Below are 13,470 nucleotides of genomic sequence, written 5' to 3' on the forward strand. Positions count from 1 at the left end.
TTTTCTAGTTTGTGGAGTTAAAAAAGGATTATTAGAATACCGGATGGTAAAGTGTTCTAACAATATTGTGTTAAAAAAAGGATATACTATAATTACAAAATTGGTAGAGTATTTTATATATTAAGTATATGTATATCTATGTGTGTGTTAAAATAGGTAGGAAAAAAATCACTAAAATAATAGATCATAACTTCCAAACTAGTTGAGGGGAAAAAAGCTAAATGACATGAAAACGAAAAACTCCAGTCAATCCAAAAGGAGGAAAAGATAAAAAAGGGAAAAAAATGAAAAAGCAGGACAAATATAAAGCATATAAAAAGATGGCATAAATATATCTACATCTATCAGTAATCACAAGAAAGTAAATGGAATAAACTCTCCAATTAAAAGACAAAAATGATCCAACTGGATTAAAGAAAAATCAAGTTCCAAGATGTTAAAGAAGATATACTTAGAACTAGGATAATGAAAGGTTTAAAGTAAAAGAATGGAAAATGACATAGCACACAATTGCTAACTGACAGAAGGCTGATGTGGCTAGAAAACAGGGACTGACTTTAAAGCACCAAGGCTTACTGGAGCAAAAGAGGATCAGCTACTACCTAGCAGTGCAAAAGTTCAATTCACCAGGAAGATCAAACCGTTCCCAACTTGTTTGTTATCTAATAATATTGCCTCCTAACACTCAAAGCAAAAACAGACAGAACTCCAAGAATAAAATAATAAATCTACCATCAGAATGAAAGAATACCTCAGTAATTGACAGATCAAGCAGTCAAACTCAGAAAGGATGTAAGTAATTTTGAAGAGCATAATTTAAAAGCTGGATCTTAAGTATTTATATAAAACCATAGCTCTAAACAATTGATCTGTATGCTGTCCTGACAGTTTTGCCATTTCCAGAATGCCACACAAATGGAATTTATAATATGTAGGGTCTGAGTTCTTTCCATGCTGCTGGTGAATCAATAATTTCTTCCTTTTCATTATTACTGAGTAGTATTCCATTTTATTATGTACCCGTTTCTTAACCCAGTCATCTGTTGAAGAACTTGTTGAAGGGCTGTTTCCAGTTTTGTTTTTGTTTTTTTTTTGGTAATTTTAAATAAAGCCACGAATAAATATTTGCCAAAAAACAACAACAAAAAAACTGTAGCTCTAACAACTGGAAAATATACATTTTTTTCCAGAACTAAAGGACCATTTACAAAACCTGGCCTCCATCCTAGGTCATGAACAAACCTCAACAATTTGTAAAAACAAGGTACACTACAGACTCTGCTCTTGGATCATAATGCAATTAATTAGAAATCAGTAACAAAAAGCTAATTAGAAAAACTGCCTATTTTTGGAAATTTAAAACATTCTAATCAACTCATTGGTTAAATCAATCAATGAAACTAGAAAATACTCAGAACCGAGTAATAACAAAAAGATTATAAATTAAAACTAGTGCACCCCAAAATGGTACTAAGAAGGTAACTTATACCCTTGAAAAGGAAAATTTGTGAGATGAATATTCAACGTAAGAAAGAGGAAGAACAGAATAAGCCCAAGGTAAAAGGTAGAAGGAAATAATACAGAGAAGAGGAAAATGAAACAAAAAATACAATAGTGAACTACTAAAGGCAAATGGCAGTTCTTTGAGAAAGACTAATAAAATTAACAAGTCTCTGCCAAGACTGTTCAATACAAAAGAAGGCATAAACTGTCAATAATAGAATGAAAAGGGGGAACATCCCCCGCAGATTCTATAACTTTAAAAATACAATTATAGGATATTATAAATACTTGAGGCCAATAGATTAAAAAACAGAGATGAAATGGGCAAGCTCCTTTAAAAAACACAACTAACCAAAAACAGGAAAAAGAGAAAAACTGAATGGTCTTATAATTAAGGATAATCTTTCTAGGAGAGGGGCACAGAGAAGGCTTCTAAGATATTAGTAAGTGCTCTGTTTCTCAAACCGGATAATGGGTCCATGGGTGTTTATTTTATTACATATATATATTTTACATATTCTTTTGAATGACATTTGTCAAAATAAAGGTAAGTTAATCTGTTTTTTTTGTTTAAATTTTTTTTTTTTTTTTCAGTAAGGGCTGTGGAATTACTCCTCGGATTATGAACATCTAACATGCACACAACCTATTCCCACACAACCTATACCCACAGATGGCAGCCTTGCATCCTCGGGTAGAAAATAAACAATAGTGATACCATAAAAATCATCATCATAACTGTCATGGTCAGGTTCATGTGTCAACTTGGCCAGGTGGTGATGCCTGGTTGTCTGGTTGCAGAAGCGCTAGCCTGTCTGATGAGGACATTTCATGGACTTAAATCATGATCAGGTTGGCTGCATTCATAGTTGATCACAAATGTAAGGGGAGTGTCCTCTGCAATAAGTGATGCTTAATCTAATCCCAGAGGGCTTTTAAGGAGGATTCAGTAGAGACAGCCACTCCTTCCGCGTCAGCCAGCCAGTGAGCCTCCCCTGTGGAGTTCATCCAGACCCTTCATTGGAGCCGCCAGCTTCACAGCCTGCCCTACAGATTCTGGACTCTTCCATTCCCATGGTTGTCCAGCCAGCCTCTCCTGAGAGTTCGCTGAGGATCTACAATGGAATTGCCAGCTTGCAGCCTGCCCTACAGACCCTGGACTCTACATTCCCATGGTTACATGAGACACTTTTAAAAATTTTATATTAGTAGGACCATGGTGGCTCAGCAGGCAAGAATGCTTGCCTGCCATGCCAGAGGACCCGGGTTCGTTTCCCAGTGCCTGCCCATGTAAAAAAAAGAAAAAATTATATCTATGGATATCTCCTGCTAATTCTGTTTCTCTAGAGAAACCCAGCTAATACAATCATCATCTTCAATACCAGCATTCATACTGAGTGCTTCTGATGTGACAAGGACTGAGCTAAGAGCTTCCTATTTTCATAATAGCCCTATAAGGTAAGTACTACCACTCTCACATCATTAGCAAATGGAGAACACAGTATTTGAATCCAGACAGTCTAACTACTTTAGTTCTTAACCATCTACCACATGGCCTAACATGGTACTCCATTTGGAGAAAAGATTCCCCGAGTTATGAGATCTCCTTCTTACCAGCAAGATGGGAGAAACATGTCTTTAGTACCATGATCTAAAACTCAAAATTTTGTTACTACAGCCCTTTAAGTAGTGGCTATAATCTCAGCAGAGCTCATGTTAAAAAAAAAAATCACTCATAATTTCAATGAAATACTGAACTTGCAACAGTTCTTCTATTCCATTACTGCCTTTCTCACTAACATATAATAGTATCATACAGTACTTTAAATTCCAGATAATCAACTTGAGTCAGCTTTTGGTTGTTGGCATCCCAGAGTTACACAACCCAGAACACAGATTTTTAGTCAATTTGGGGAAAGGAAAGAGTGACCAAAAATTGAGACATGTCTATAAATCCTAAAAAGGTATGCTGAGGGTCTGTGTCAAGAAAGAAAATGCCCTAACTCTTTTTTGGAACTGAAAAGCACTGACCTACTACCAGTGGTCTTGCTTGTGGTTGATGCAGAGAAAGGAGTTTCCAACAGTAATGATTTCACATAAAGTGAAAGTAACCACTACTCCTAGATGCTAAAGAAGCACTGTAAAGGGTTTCTTGAAAACAAGCTTATTTAAAAAAACAGATTAACACATTCCGTACTTTAATACTAAATTTGAAATCACATTCTGGAGTTAATCCCCAAAACATTCTTAACAACAGTTAAAATCTTAAATTAAAAAATTAAAACGAACCCAGATATATGGATATTGAAGTTATCTCAACTTTTTCTTGGCATATTAATGGAATAAAATAAAATTTCTGATTTTAATATGTATGCTTAAGGTTTCCACATTTTTTTTTTTTACTTACTCTTTACATTCTTTAGACACATGGGATGGTACTGTATATTTGCAATCCATGATCATTGTCAATGTTTCACTGTCATTGGCTTCTTGAAAGGGTGGTTGTCCACAAACCAACATGAAAAGGATCACCCCCAGACTCCATATATCTACAATTAAAGAAATACTGTTACATATCAGATAAGTCAGAAAACCAAAAACACTAACAATATCATTTTATTTTGACAAATCAAGAGCATTCACCTCTCAAAGCAACAATATCTAGGGGAAAAAACTTAAGCCCAATAGGGCAGGGAAGATACCTGTCTTGTTCACTGCCATTCACATTCATATTCACATAAGGCAAGTGCCAGGTACAGAGTGAATGGTCAATAAATATTCAATGAAAATATGAATTAATTCATTTACTTGCTAATATCAAGAACAGCTACTGGAAAATCAAGGCTCCTGAACCAATTTATAACATATTACTGTTTTTCCTATTACAATACACCTCAGAGATAAAACTAGGATATTAATATTCAGGAAAGTTTTCTGCCTAAGGTCACAATTATCTCAGTTGTTCTTTCCTTCATCTTGAAGCAGTAACCAGGTCATTTTATAGATAAGATAACTCATGATCATTTTATAGATAAGAAAATTAAAGCTCAAAGAAGAGAGAAATATACCTGGGCTGTCATAAGGAAAAAGACTAGTTATGTATTACTTAGAGGGCAGAATTAAGATAGAAAATTTAAGTAACTAGGAGGCACTCTTCAGCTTAAAAACAGGAGCTACCCAAAAGAGCTGTTAAAACACACTGACACAAGTTGACTATAAAACTAGTTAAGTTTCTCATCACTAAAAGTGGTCCACAAAAGTTGTAAAACCCACTGTCTAATATTCTGCTTACAGCATTCCTGTACCAATTATAAGGCTGAGGCCAAACTGGTTGACATCTGAGAACCACCACACTCTAGCATTAGACTAATTCCAATAATACCAAATAACACCCTATTACCTGCCATGAAATAAACCATCAATTAGATGGAAAAAAATGTGTTTGGGGGGGAAGATGAAAAAAGTAAGAATATCACAAATAATTCACTCTAGAAACTCAAGTACAGACATAATATAAATATTTATATAAAAAATATCAATTCAAGCCACAAAAGGCTTACAGAACACAGAAGATTAATGGAGGGCCAGGCCATGTGACTTTTATCATCACATCTGTTAACAGGACATATAACCAGTTGCCATTTAAGCTTAAAACAATAAAAAATAACCTAAGGTCCATGTTATTTTCCCAGAGAATTTAAACTCATTAATAAGGCATTGAAGTCAGAGAACCAAAAGTTGCAGACACTGTAATTCATTTTTCTTATGTGTACAACAGATTTTACTGAGGATGCTCCAATGGAAATCAGTAAAATAGATGAAGAAGTCTAGTAAAATTAAGACACTGACATAAATTAATTCAAACTCTTGACTGCAGTGTGTACAGATCTGCCTGTCATTGCTCGTTAGCTGCAAGAATTACCTAACCCACTACACCCCAAGAAAGCAAGTTGACTCAGAATTCCATGCCAGTCACTGACCCTCATTTCATTACCCTGACCTTGGAAAACAGAGGTGCATCTCCATTCAAAATCAAACAATCTGAGTAATGGTGGCTAGTCATACCTGTTCTTGAAATATCCAGTGAGAAGGATTGGCAACCTTAACTCTAGTAGCTTAAAGGAAATTCATATAGTTGATATTTAACTTAAACCCTTTTTGTTTAACTTAAGCCTGTAATTTTTGGTCACCTGCCCCAACTCCCAAGCCACTACTGTGAACAAATGGCAATTATAATTATTCTCTCTTTAATACACAGCTCTCATTTTATAAACCAGCTATGTTCTAGAAATTAACTATAAAATAAATTCCACATTTCTACTATGCCCATTATACAAGTGAGGAAATTCACCAAATTTTATTCATAGTATATACCTGGCTATTTTCCTCTACACCTCCAAAAAAACAGGGATTTGAAATGGCTTACAATAGAAATGCATCAACATAAAAACTGGGGCAATTAAAATAAAAACTATTAGACAATGTCTTAAGTTTATTACTACTATTATCACACCTGATCACTAATACATATATATTTGAGACACAATAAATCTCTATCTTTCTGTATAAATTCTACAAAACAAAAATTGTTATAAAATGAACTTGGTTACATTATTTCTTCCAGAATTTCATATTGTAACTGTGCATAAACTACTTTGCTATTTTACTTTTTCTCTAAGCTAAATTGGAGATGACATTTGACAATATAATTATCAAAGATGATGTTTTACAAATATGAGTGTATATATATATATTAACTAATAATTACCCAAAATTCTTCTTCACAGAAAAATTACTTTTTCTGTTAAATATTAACCTCCACAGCAACAAGGAAGCCCAACTTTTGTCTTCAGCCTCATTGGCCCAAGGAAACCAACTCTGCTTGTTAGGAAGTGATAAGTGTTTAGAAGAATAGAAAAGAAAAAAGAAGAGAAGCAACACAAACCTACACACTGTTTCCAGTTAGGGCTCATATAATTTCTGAACATGGAAATGATTAAAAGTTGAGAAACTTAGAAATACAATTCTATGCCAAGTAGTTTGCAAAGCTAAATGACATAATTTAAGGCATTTAAACTAGAGAAGTACATTGTAAATAAGAGTAGGGCAAAGTTTTAGAAGGGCAAATGACTCTCACTTGAGACAATATTATTCTTTAAGGGCCATTTATTCTATTTTTTATTTTGCAAGCTTTTTATTTCTTTTCTTGCTCTACTTTTTGTCTCTAAATTATTTTATTTTGCATTCCAAAGACTAAAAGAAAGAGATAAAAATAAATCACTAAAACACAAAAGTGGTATGACTATAATCAAGTTGTTTCAAAATATGTTTCCTTGTCTGTAAAACAGGAATAATTAACAGTAATCTACCTCCTCTTAAAAGCTGTCGGAGGCATTAAAAAGACTAAACAAGAATCCATGCTAAGTATTCAGGGCCCAGCACACAGAAAACATTCAAAGGCAGCTGCTACTGCTCTGCTCTTGTTCATCTATGTTGGGCAATGTTCTAGGCACAGTGGACAGAGAGATCAATGAAAGACACCTTTGCCCTTAAAAGGCTCCCAATTTACTATAAGAAAAAGATACATAAAGCAGGTAAGCTCAAGGAGGGATAATCCAATATGGAGAAGAGACATGAATGGAGATGAGAGGGAGAGGAACAAAGGTCTGTTTATAAATCAAGTAAAAAGGGAATGATTCAGGTGACTGGGTTCCCAGGACTAGGCACTTGGTATTACTAGAACAAGAATGACACAAAGAATTAGAATATATTATATACCCTCAATAAAGGGGAATGGAAGGGTTGATACTAGTCTTAACAAAAATTCATTTTAGTGGTTATTTTCAATTATCTTTTTTCTTAAACAAAACAAAGCTCACTAATAAAATGAAAAGCTCTCAAAGTATAGATCACTCCCTCAGCTTGAGATCCTCAAGCTGGTTTGCTTGGAAAAGAGTCAAGAAAATTGTAATAGGGTAGGAGTGTATTGTAGAAGGGATGCGGAATGGAGACATGCATTATTTTCATTTTTAAAAAATGTTAATGGAATTGTCCATTTGTATTTAAAGATACACAGGTTAACAACCATCAACCATCAACCATCTGAATAATCAAATTTAATGTTGATACTACTAGTTGATAACTTTTATTTCAGACCCAACTCTAGGCCTTTAGTTAATAAAAACAGGGAAATAACACATAACAATAAATACAGTTTATTTGGTTAAAAGCAATTTTCCAATTCATGGAGCTGTGGGAAGGGGTGGGGAGAGAAAAAAAGTTTTTATATTATAAGGGTGGGAATCACTGGTCCCCCTCACTGGCTGCTCTCAAGCCAATTGGGAAAAAAAGATCCCTAAAGTTAGCACTGAGGTCTTATCTGCTAACACTCAGAGGATCTATCTATTGTTATAAAATTGAACCAAGATATTTTTAAAGTTGGAGTGGAGTCTATAACACAAAGTTCATTTTTAGGCAGGCTATGAAAAGATTAAAAGGAAAACAAAACAGAATAAAATAACATACTAATGATTAATTTGAGGAAAACCAAATGCCAAAGGGGGGATGCTACGACTACTGAGAGGTTTCCTAAAAAGTAATTTCTGAAGCGTATTATTTAGACAGCAAAAAAAGAACAGGAACGAGAACATTATAAAAATGGGAAGATCCAGAAATGTGTAAAGTAGAAACCTCTATTTTTCCTCCAGCTTTCTCTTACCAGTATAGCCATGATTCATGAAAGAAGCAAAAGGACCAAAGTGCTGTAAAACCACTATAGATGAAATAGGGACCAGAACTTTTTATGACACCACTTACAGCCACTAGGCTTTATGCAATCACTTTTCAGTTTCAACTGTGGTCACTAGGAACTGGCATATGATCAATGTTAAAGGCAATGCTTTCTTAGAACAGCAAGCACTGTTTCAGAAGTGTTTGTCCCAAGACCTTAACAATAAAACCTAGGACCTGTATACCTTTGTAAGATACTCAGAGATCTAAGCACCCATGGTCTATGGAGCCAAACACCTGTTTACACAGAACTAGCAGCCTACATTCAAAAATTCCCTAGAGCTCTGGATATTAAAAATTCTTTCTTGTACCAAACAAGATCAATGGCTGATTCTAAAGAACATGACTAGAGACATTCTGAAGCAGAAAACATCAGGTCATTTGAACTAATGGTATAAGAGCAAAACAGAAGAGGAATGAAGATTTTAGACAAGTTCATATTTTAGGATATCTCCATTATTCCTGGTTTTATCAATATTCTAGTTAGAAGCAAGGTTTTAGCAGAAGAAATTTTAGTAGGAGAAATGTTTTAACAGGGAAACATTTCTCCACTTAAAAAAGTGAGAATGAAAGCCGTCATCACCTCTTTCCTAGACTTTTCTCTTGAATGCTAGATGTGAATCCCACTGAATGTCCCTTGGGGGCCTCAAACCCAATTCTACCCAAACTAAGCTCAACATCTTCCCTCCACAATTGTCAGTTCCCTTCCAATCTCTTGCCTGACCAATGAAACTGACATCAGATCCTGACTACAGGTTAGGGAAGTCCTACCAATTCTATCATCTCCTTAAAATCCTCAAAGGCTCCCCATTGCAGACTTTCATCTCCCCTGAGGTCTCCTCTTCCCCCACAGCACCACATGCCCTCCAACATGGCGACATGAGTCACCTGGTGATTTCAGTATCAGGACCATGGGATGTCATTACCAATTTTCTCTTATTTTCCTCCATAATTTGGAACTCCTTGAGTACAGATTATGTCCCCTGCACCCAGCCAGTGCCTTCTTGACAGAAGTTTCCCAAATGGAGTAACCCTGAAACTAAACTAAAGAGTAAACAGTTCTACATAAACTAGGTGGGGCCCCACAAGGCAACTGAAGCAGAGGTAGGGGCAGCATGGTGATTATTCACGCCATTCAAAAAAAGCTAAGAAGGAAAGGAGACTAAGAAGTGCTTTGAGCAGAGGGTAGGAAGGGAATCAGTGATGACAAGCTGTAGTTTAAGCCAGCTGTTTAAGGCTTGTGCTAACTTGTTTTTTTCATCAAAAGAAAACATAAACAAGTTTAAGAAGTCAAATAGTTATCAACTGCACATGTTCGTACAAATAAAAGCCAGACGAGCAACAGATACACTTCCAACTCAGCATTCTTTCACAAACCTTTACAGAGCCAATTCTAGTGTCAGTTAGGAAGTGAACTTTATGAATGAAGGAAAATTCATCTTAGTATTATACTTAATAATAACTTAGTCTTATTAAGTATAACTTAGTCTTATACTAAAATGCCATAGTCAGCTGATTTTTTTCACCATGGCCTAATGAAAAGAGCATGTCTGGGCTAACACATAAGTGACCAAGATGTAGATTCTACCTTGGCCACTTAATTCAATTAGCTGTGTAATCTTGGCCAAGCTACCCTTCTTCTATGAATTTTAGTTATAAAATACAATCCTACCACCTACCTGGTAATTTCTGACAGGGTGTCTGAGCAAATGGTAACCTCAAGGTATAGGAGTGGGACCAGGTAGGGAAAATAAAAGGGGTTTAATACTTTTTACTTAAGATACTTCTGTATCATTTGATTATGCTTATAAGTACATTCACTGATTACTTAGTTGTGTTTTAGAGAATATGAAGATGTGTACTGTAATAAATGTAAACCTTTTAAAGGAATGTAGAAGTAATAAAAAAAGACCTAAGCATATTTGCTACTGGCTGAGGGAGTGACTCTCAACCTATGGTCTGGTGACAGTGGGTTCTGCAAGGTCCCTTCAAGAAATTCATAGACCAATCTCTCATAGCCTGAATAGCTATACTAAGAATTATCTTAATTTTTAGCACAAATAACTTGCTCCAAGGGTTAAGAAAATTCAAATATTAAACTCACTGATGTTTCATAAAAATTACTGGCAGTCTAATAAAACATGACGAAAGAAAAAAGGAGCAGGGTTATGGGATCCACAGAGTCTCTGGATAAACCTCAATGATTGACAAACTTTTTTCCCCTGGTGGTATCTCAATATTATAGTGTCCAGGGCTGGATTCTGGCCTCTTAAAACCAGGCAAGGGGTCAGGGTAGAGCTGCTGGCCAGATCATCCAGTTCTATTTCTGTGTTTCAGGTCAGATTTGAGCATTCTCTAGCTGAAGGTGACACAGAAGTCAGAGCCACCACACAATCACCCACCATGGGCACATTCCCAAAGCTGGTCCAGATGCTCCGGATGTCTCAAAATTTCCACCCAGCCCCTCAAGGTATTTCCAAATACCTCAATGAAGCAAGAATCCAGTGAAGTTTACAAACTTTTTTGCCATTTTTAAAATGGGTTACTTTCAAGTTATTGAGCTTTCAGAGTTATTTCTTTTGGAAATAAGTTACTTGTCAAGTATGTGACCTGCAAGTATTTTCTCCTGGTCTGAGATGTAACAGCACCTTTTAAGGAGTTCTTCATTTTGATAAAATCCAATTTATAATTTTTTTCTTTTATAGCTCTTGCTGACCGTGTTGTATCTGAAGTATCTCTGCCTAAGCCAAGGTTGCAAAGATCTCTAAGTTTTATACTTATATAGTTTACATTTAGCATGTTAACTTTTATATATTGTGTGACGTATGAATTAAGTTTCAGCTTTTTGGCATATGGATATCCAACTGTTCTACCACAATTGTTGAAAAGACTGTCCTTTCTTGTGTTGCTTTAGCACCTTTGTTGAAAAGTCAATTGACCATATAATGTGGGTCTAACAGTCTATCGATGAACTCTCCATTCTATTTCCATAGAAATAAATCTATAGATCTATAGCTCTACCCTTTCACCAAAACCATAGTCTTGATTACTGTAGCTTTACATTAAGTCCTTGAATATTCTAATTACTTTTAAGGTTAAACTTTTCCTTCTTTATTGGCTGTTTATATGATTTCTATAATTGCCTTTTCATTTGTCTACAGGACAGTTTGTCAAATTGATCTATAAGAGCTCTTTCTACATTAAAAATAATAAGCATCACCTATATTACAAATATTTTCCTAGTTTGTTTTCATTGCAATTTTGTTTAAAATGTCTACTCTACCCATAAACTGTAATAAAATCTATCAACATTTTCCTTATAATTCTTGCTTAGAAAGCTGAACATACGAATTCACCTTTTCATGTTTTTTTTTTTTAGGAGATAATATTGGAGTATTTTATTGAGGTAATTATAGGTTCACATGAATTTGCAAAAAATAATACAGAGAGAAACTGTGTGCCCTTTACCCACATTCCCCTGTGGCTACATCTTGCAGAATCATAGTATATTATCACAGCATATATATTATAACATATATATTATATATAACACAACATAGTATATTATGACATTGATACAGTCCACCGATCCTTAGATTGGGTTCCTTTTTTTGGCCCACGGCTAGCCAATGATCCAATGCCATTTGTGCTGTCTTCCCTTCATTTTAACACCTTTGTCACAAATCAGTTGAATTTGTTTGTGTTGGTCTATTTCTGGCTTCTCTTTTCTGTTCCATTTATCTGTCTGTCCTCTACTATTACGGTAAGCTATGTAATAAGTTTGGCTTAATTTTTCACATACAACTCTTTAATTCATCTGGAATTTATTTTGACATACAACACAGGTAGGGATCTATCATTTTTTCTTTCCCAAATATTTAATTATTCCAGAACAATTTATTAAATAATTCTTTCTCCTGTTGTCTTTTGAGAATAGTGGAATTTAAAATTATTAGCCTGTCCTTTTTTCTACATAACTTAGAATTATAGCTAAAGGACCATGCAAAGATACAGAAGTGTCCTCGGAGAACATGTCAGTACCTATACTGAAGGGCCATAATGCAGAAACAGATATGTATATCCTACAGATATGTGGCACCACGATTTACCAGGCACTGCGACTCAGTAATGACCTTTGAGGTTGGCAGTAAAGGGTGAATCTTCAGCAACAATGACACTGCTGTACTGTGTGTCCTGGGCCTTCCCAATTCATCTCTGTCCATTCACTCACACAAAAAGTAATAACCACCTGGCTTATTTATAGAAGATAGCCGCATCTTATCTTCCATTTAGGATTCTTCTTTTAGAGCAGCTTCCATGGAGAGTAGATATCACACCCTATATCTGACAAGACCCATAAACACTGCTAAACACCTAAAAGCCAGGTAGCAAAAAGAGGCCCACATCATGTTTTTAAGAGTTTTCAAGTATGATTTCATATTTCTTTCTCATCTCTCACTACTACCAGGGTGCCTACCACTAGGAGGTCCCTATGTTACTATCTATCAGCTGAAGGCTTCAAGTATGGATTTACTGAACTTGCTAGAATTTTATGTAAAAATAACGAAGGATCTGAGTGAGAGAGATTGAAAGCTATGAAAAAATTCATTAGTTTTATACAATGCACAGTCCATTTCATGTACCCAAGAGCATTTATTCACTGGCTTCCTAGTGCTCTGCTGTGTTAGGGACAACTCAGGAACCAATATAACGAAAGTGATCAACAACAGGACTGAATGTAAAAACCCAGAAATGGACAGCACTATACTACCTAACTGTAATACAATTATGTTAAAACACTGAATGAAGCTGCATGTGAGAATGACAGAGGGAGGAGGGCTGGGGGCATAAATGATATCAGAAAGAAAGATAGATGTTAAAGACTGAGATGGTATAATCTAGGAATGCCTAGAGTGTATAATAATAGTGACTAAATGTACAAAATTTAAAAATGTTTTTGCATGAGGAAGAACAAAGGAATGTCATTACTGCAGGTTGCTGAAAATAGATGGTAATTAATATTTTAAAATCTCACCTTATGTGTGAGACTAAAGCAAAAAATGTTTATTTGGTACAAAATTTATATTTTGACTAGTGCATTTCCTAATATAACTTATGTAGATACTTTGATTGAACACCATAAGTACTTGGAATCTCAGGTAGGACATGAAATTTTGT

The 13,470-nt window shown here is 35.1% G+C and overlaps 1 protein-coding gene across 6 annotated transcripts in view; it reads right to left on the bottom strand.

The window, feature by feature from the left end:
• SNRK (SNF related kinase) overlaps positions 1-13,470 on the bottom strand; it is a 71,839-nt gene that overhangs the window by 16,434 nt on the left and 41,935 nt on the right. For all 6 annotated transcript variants that reach the window (XM_077129633.1, XM_077129634.1, XM_077129638.1 and 3 more), the window contains one exon: positions 3,911-4,052. In XM_077129633.1, the coding sequence (XP_076985748.1) occupies positions 3,911-4,052 (142 nt within the window). The remainder of the gene's footprint in view (positions 1-3,910; positions 4,053-13,470) is intronic.

Source organism: Tamandua tetradactyla, chromosome 15, assembly GCF_023851605.1.
Source record: "Tamandua tetradactyla isolate mTamTet1 chromosome 15, mTamTet1.pri, whole genome shotgun sequence".
NCBI lineage: Eukaryota > Metazoa > Chordata > Mammalia > Pilosa > Myrmecophagidae > Tamandua > Tamandua tetradactyla.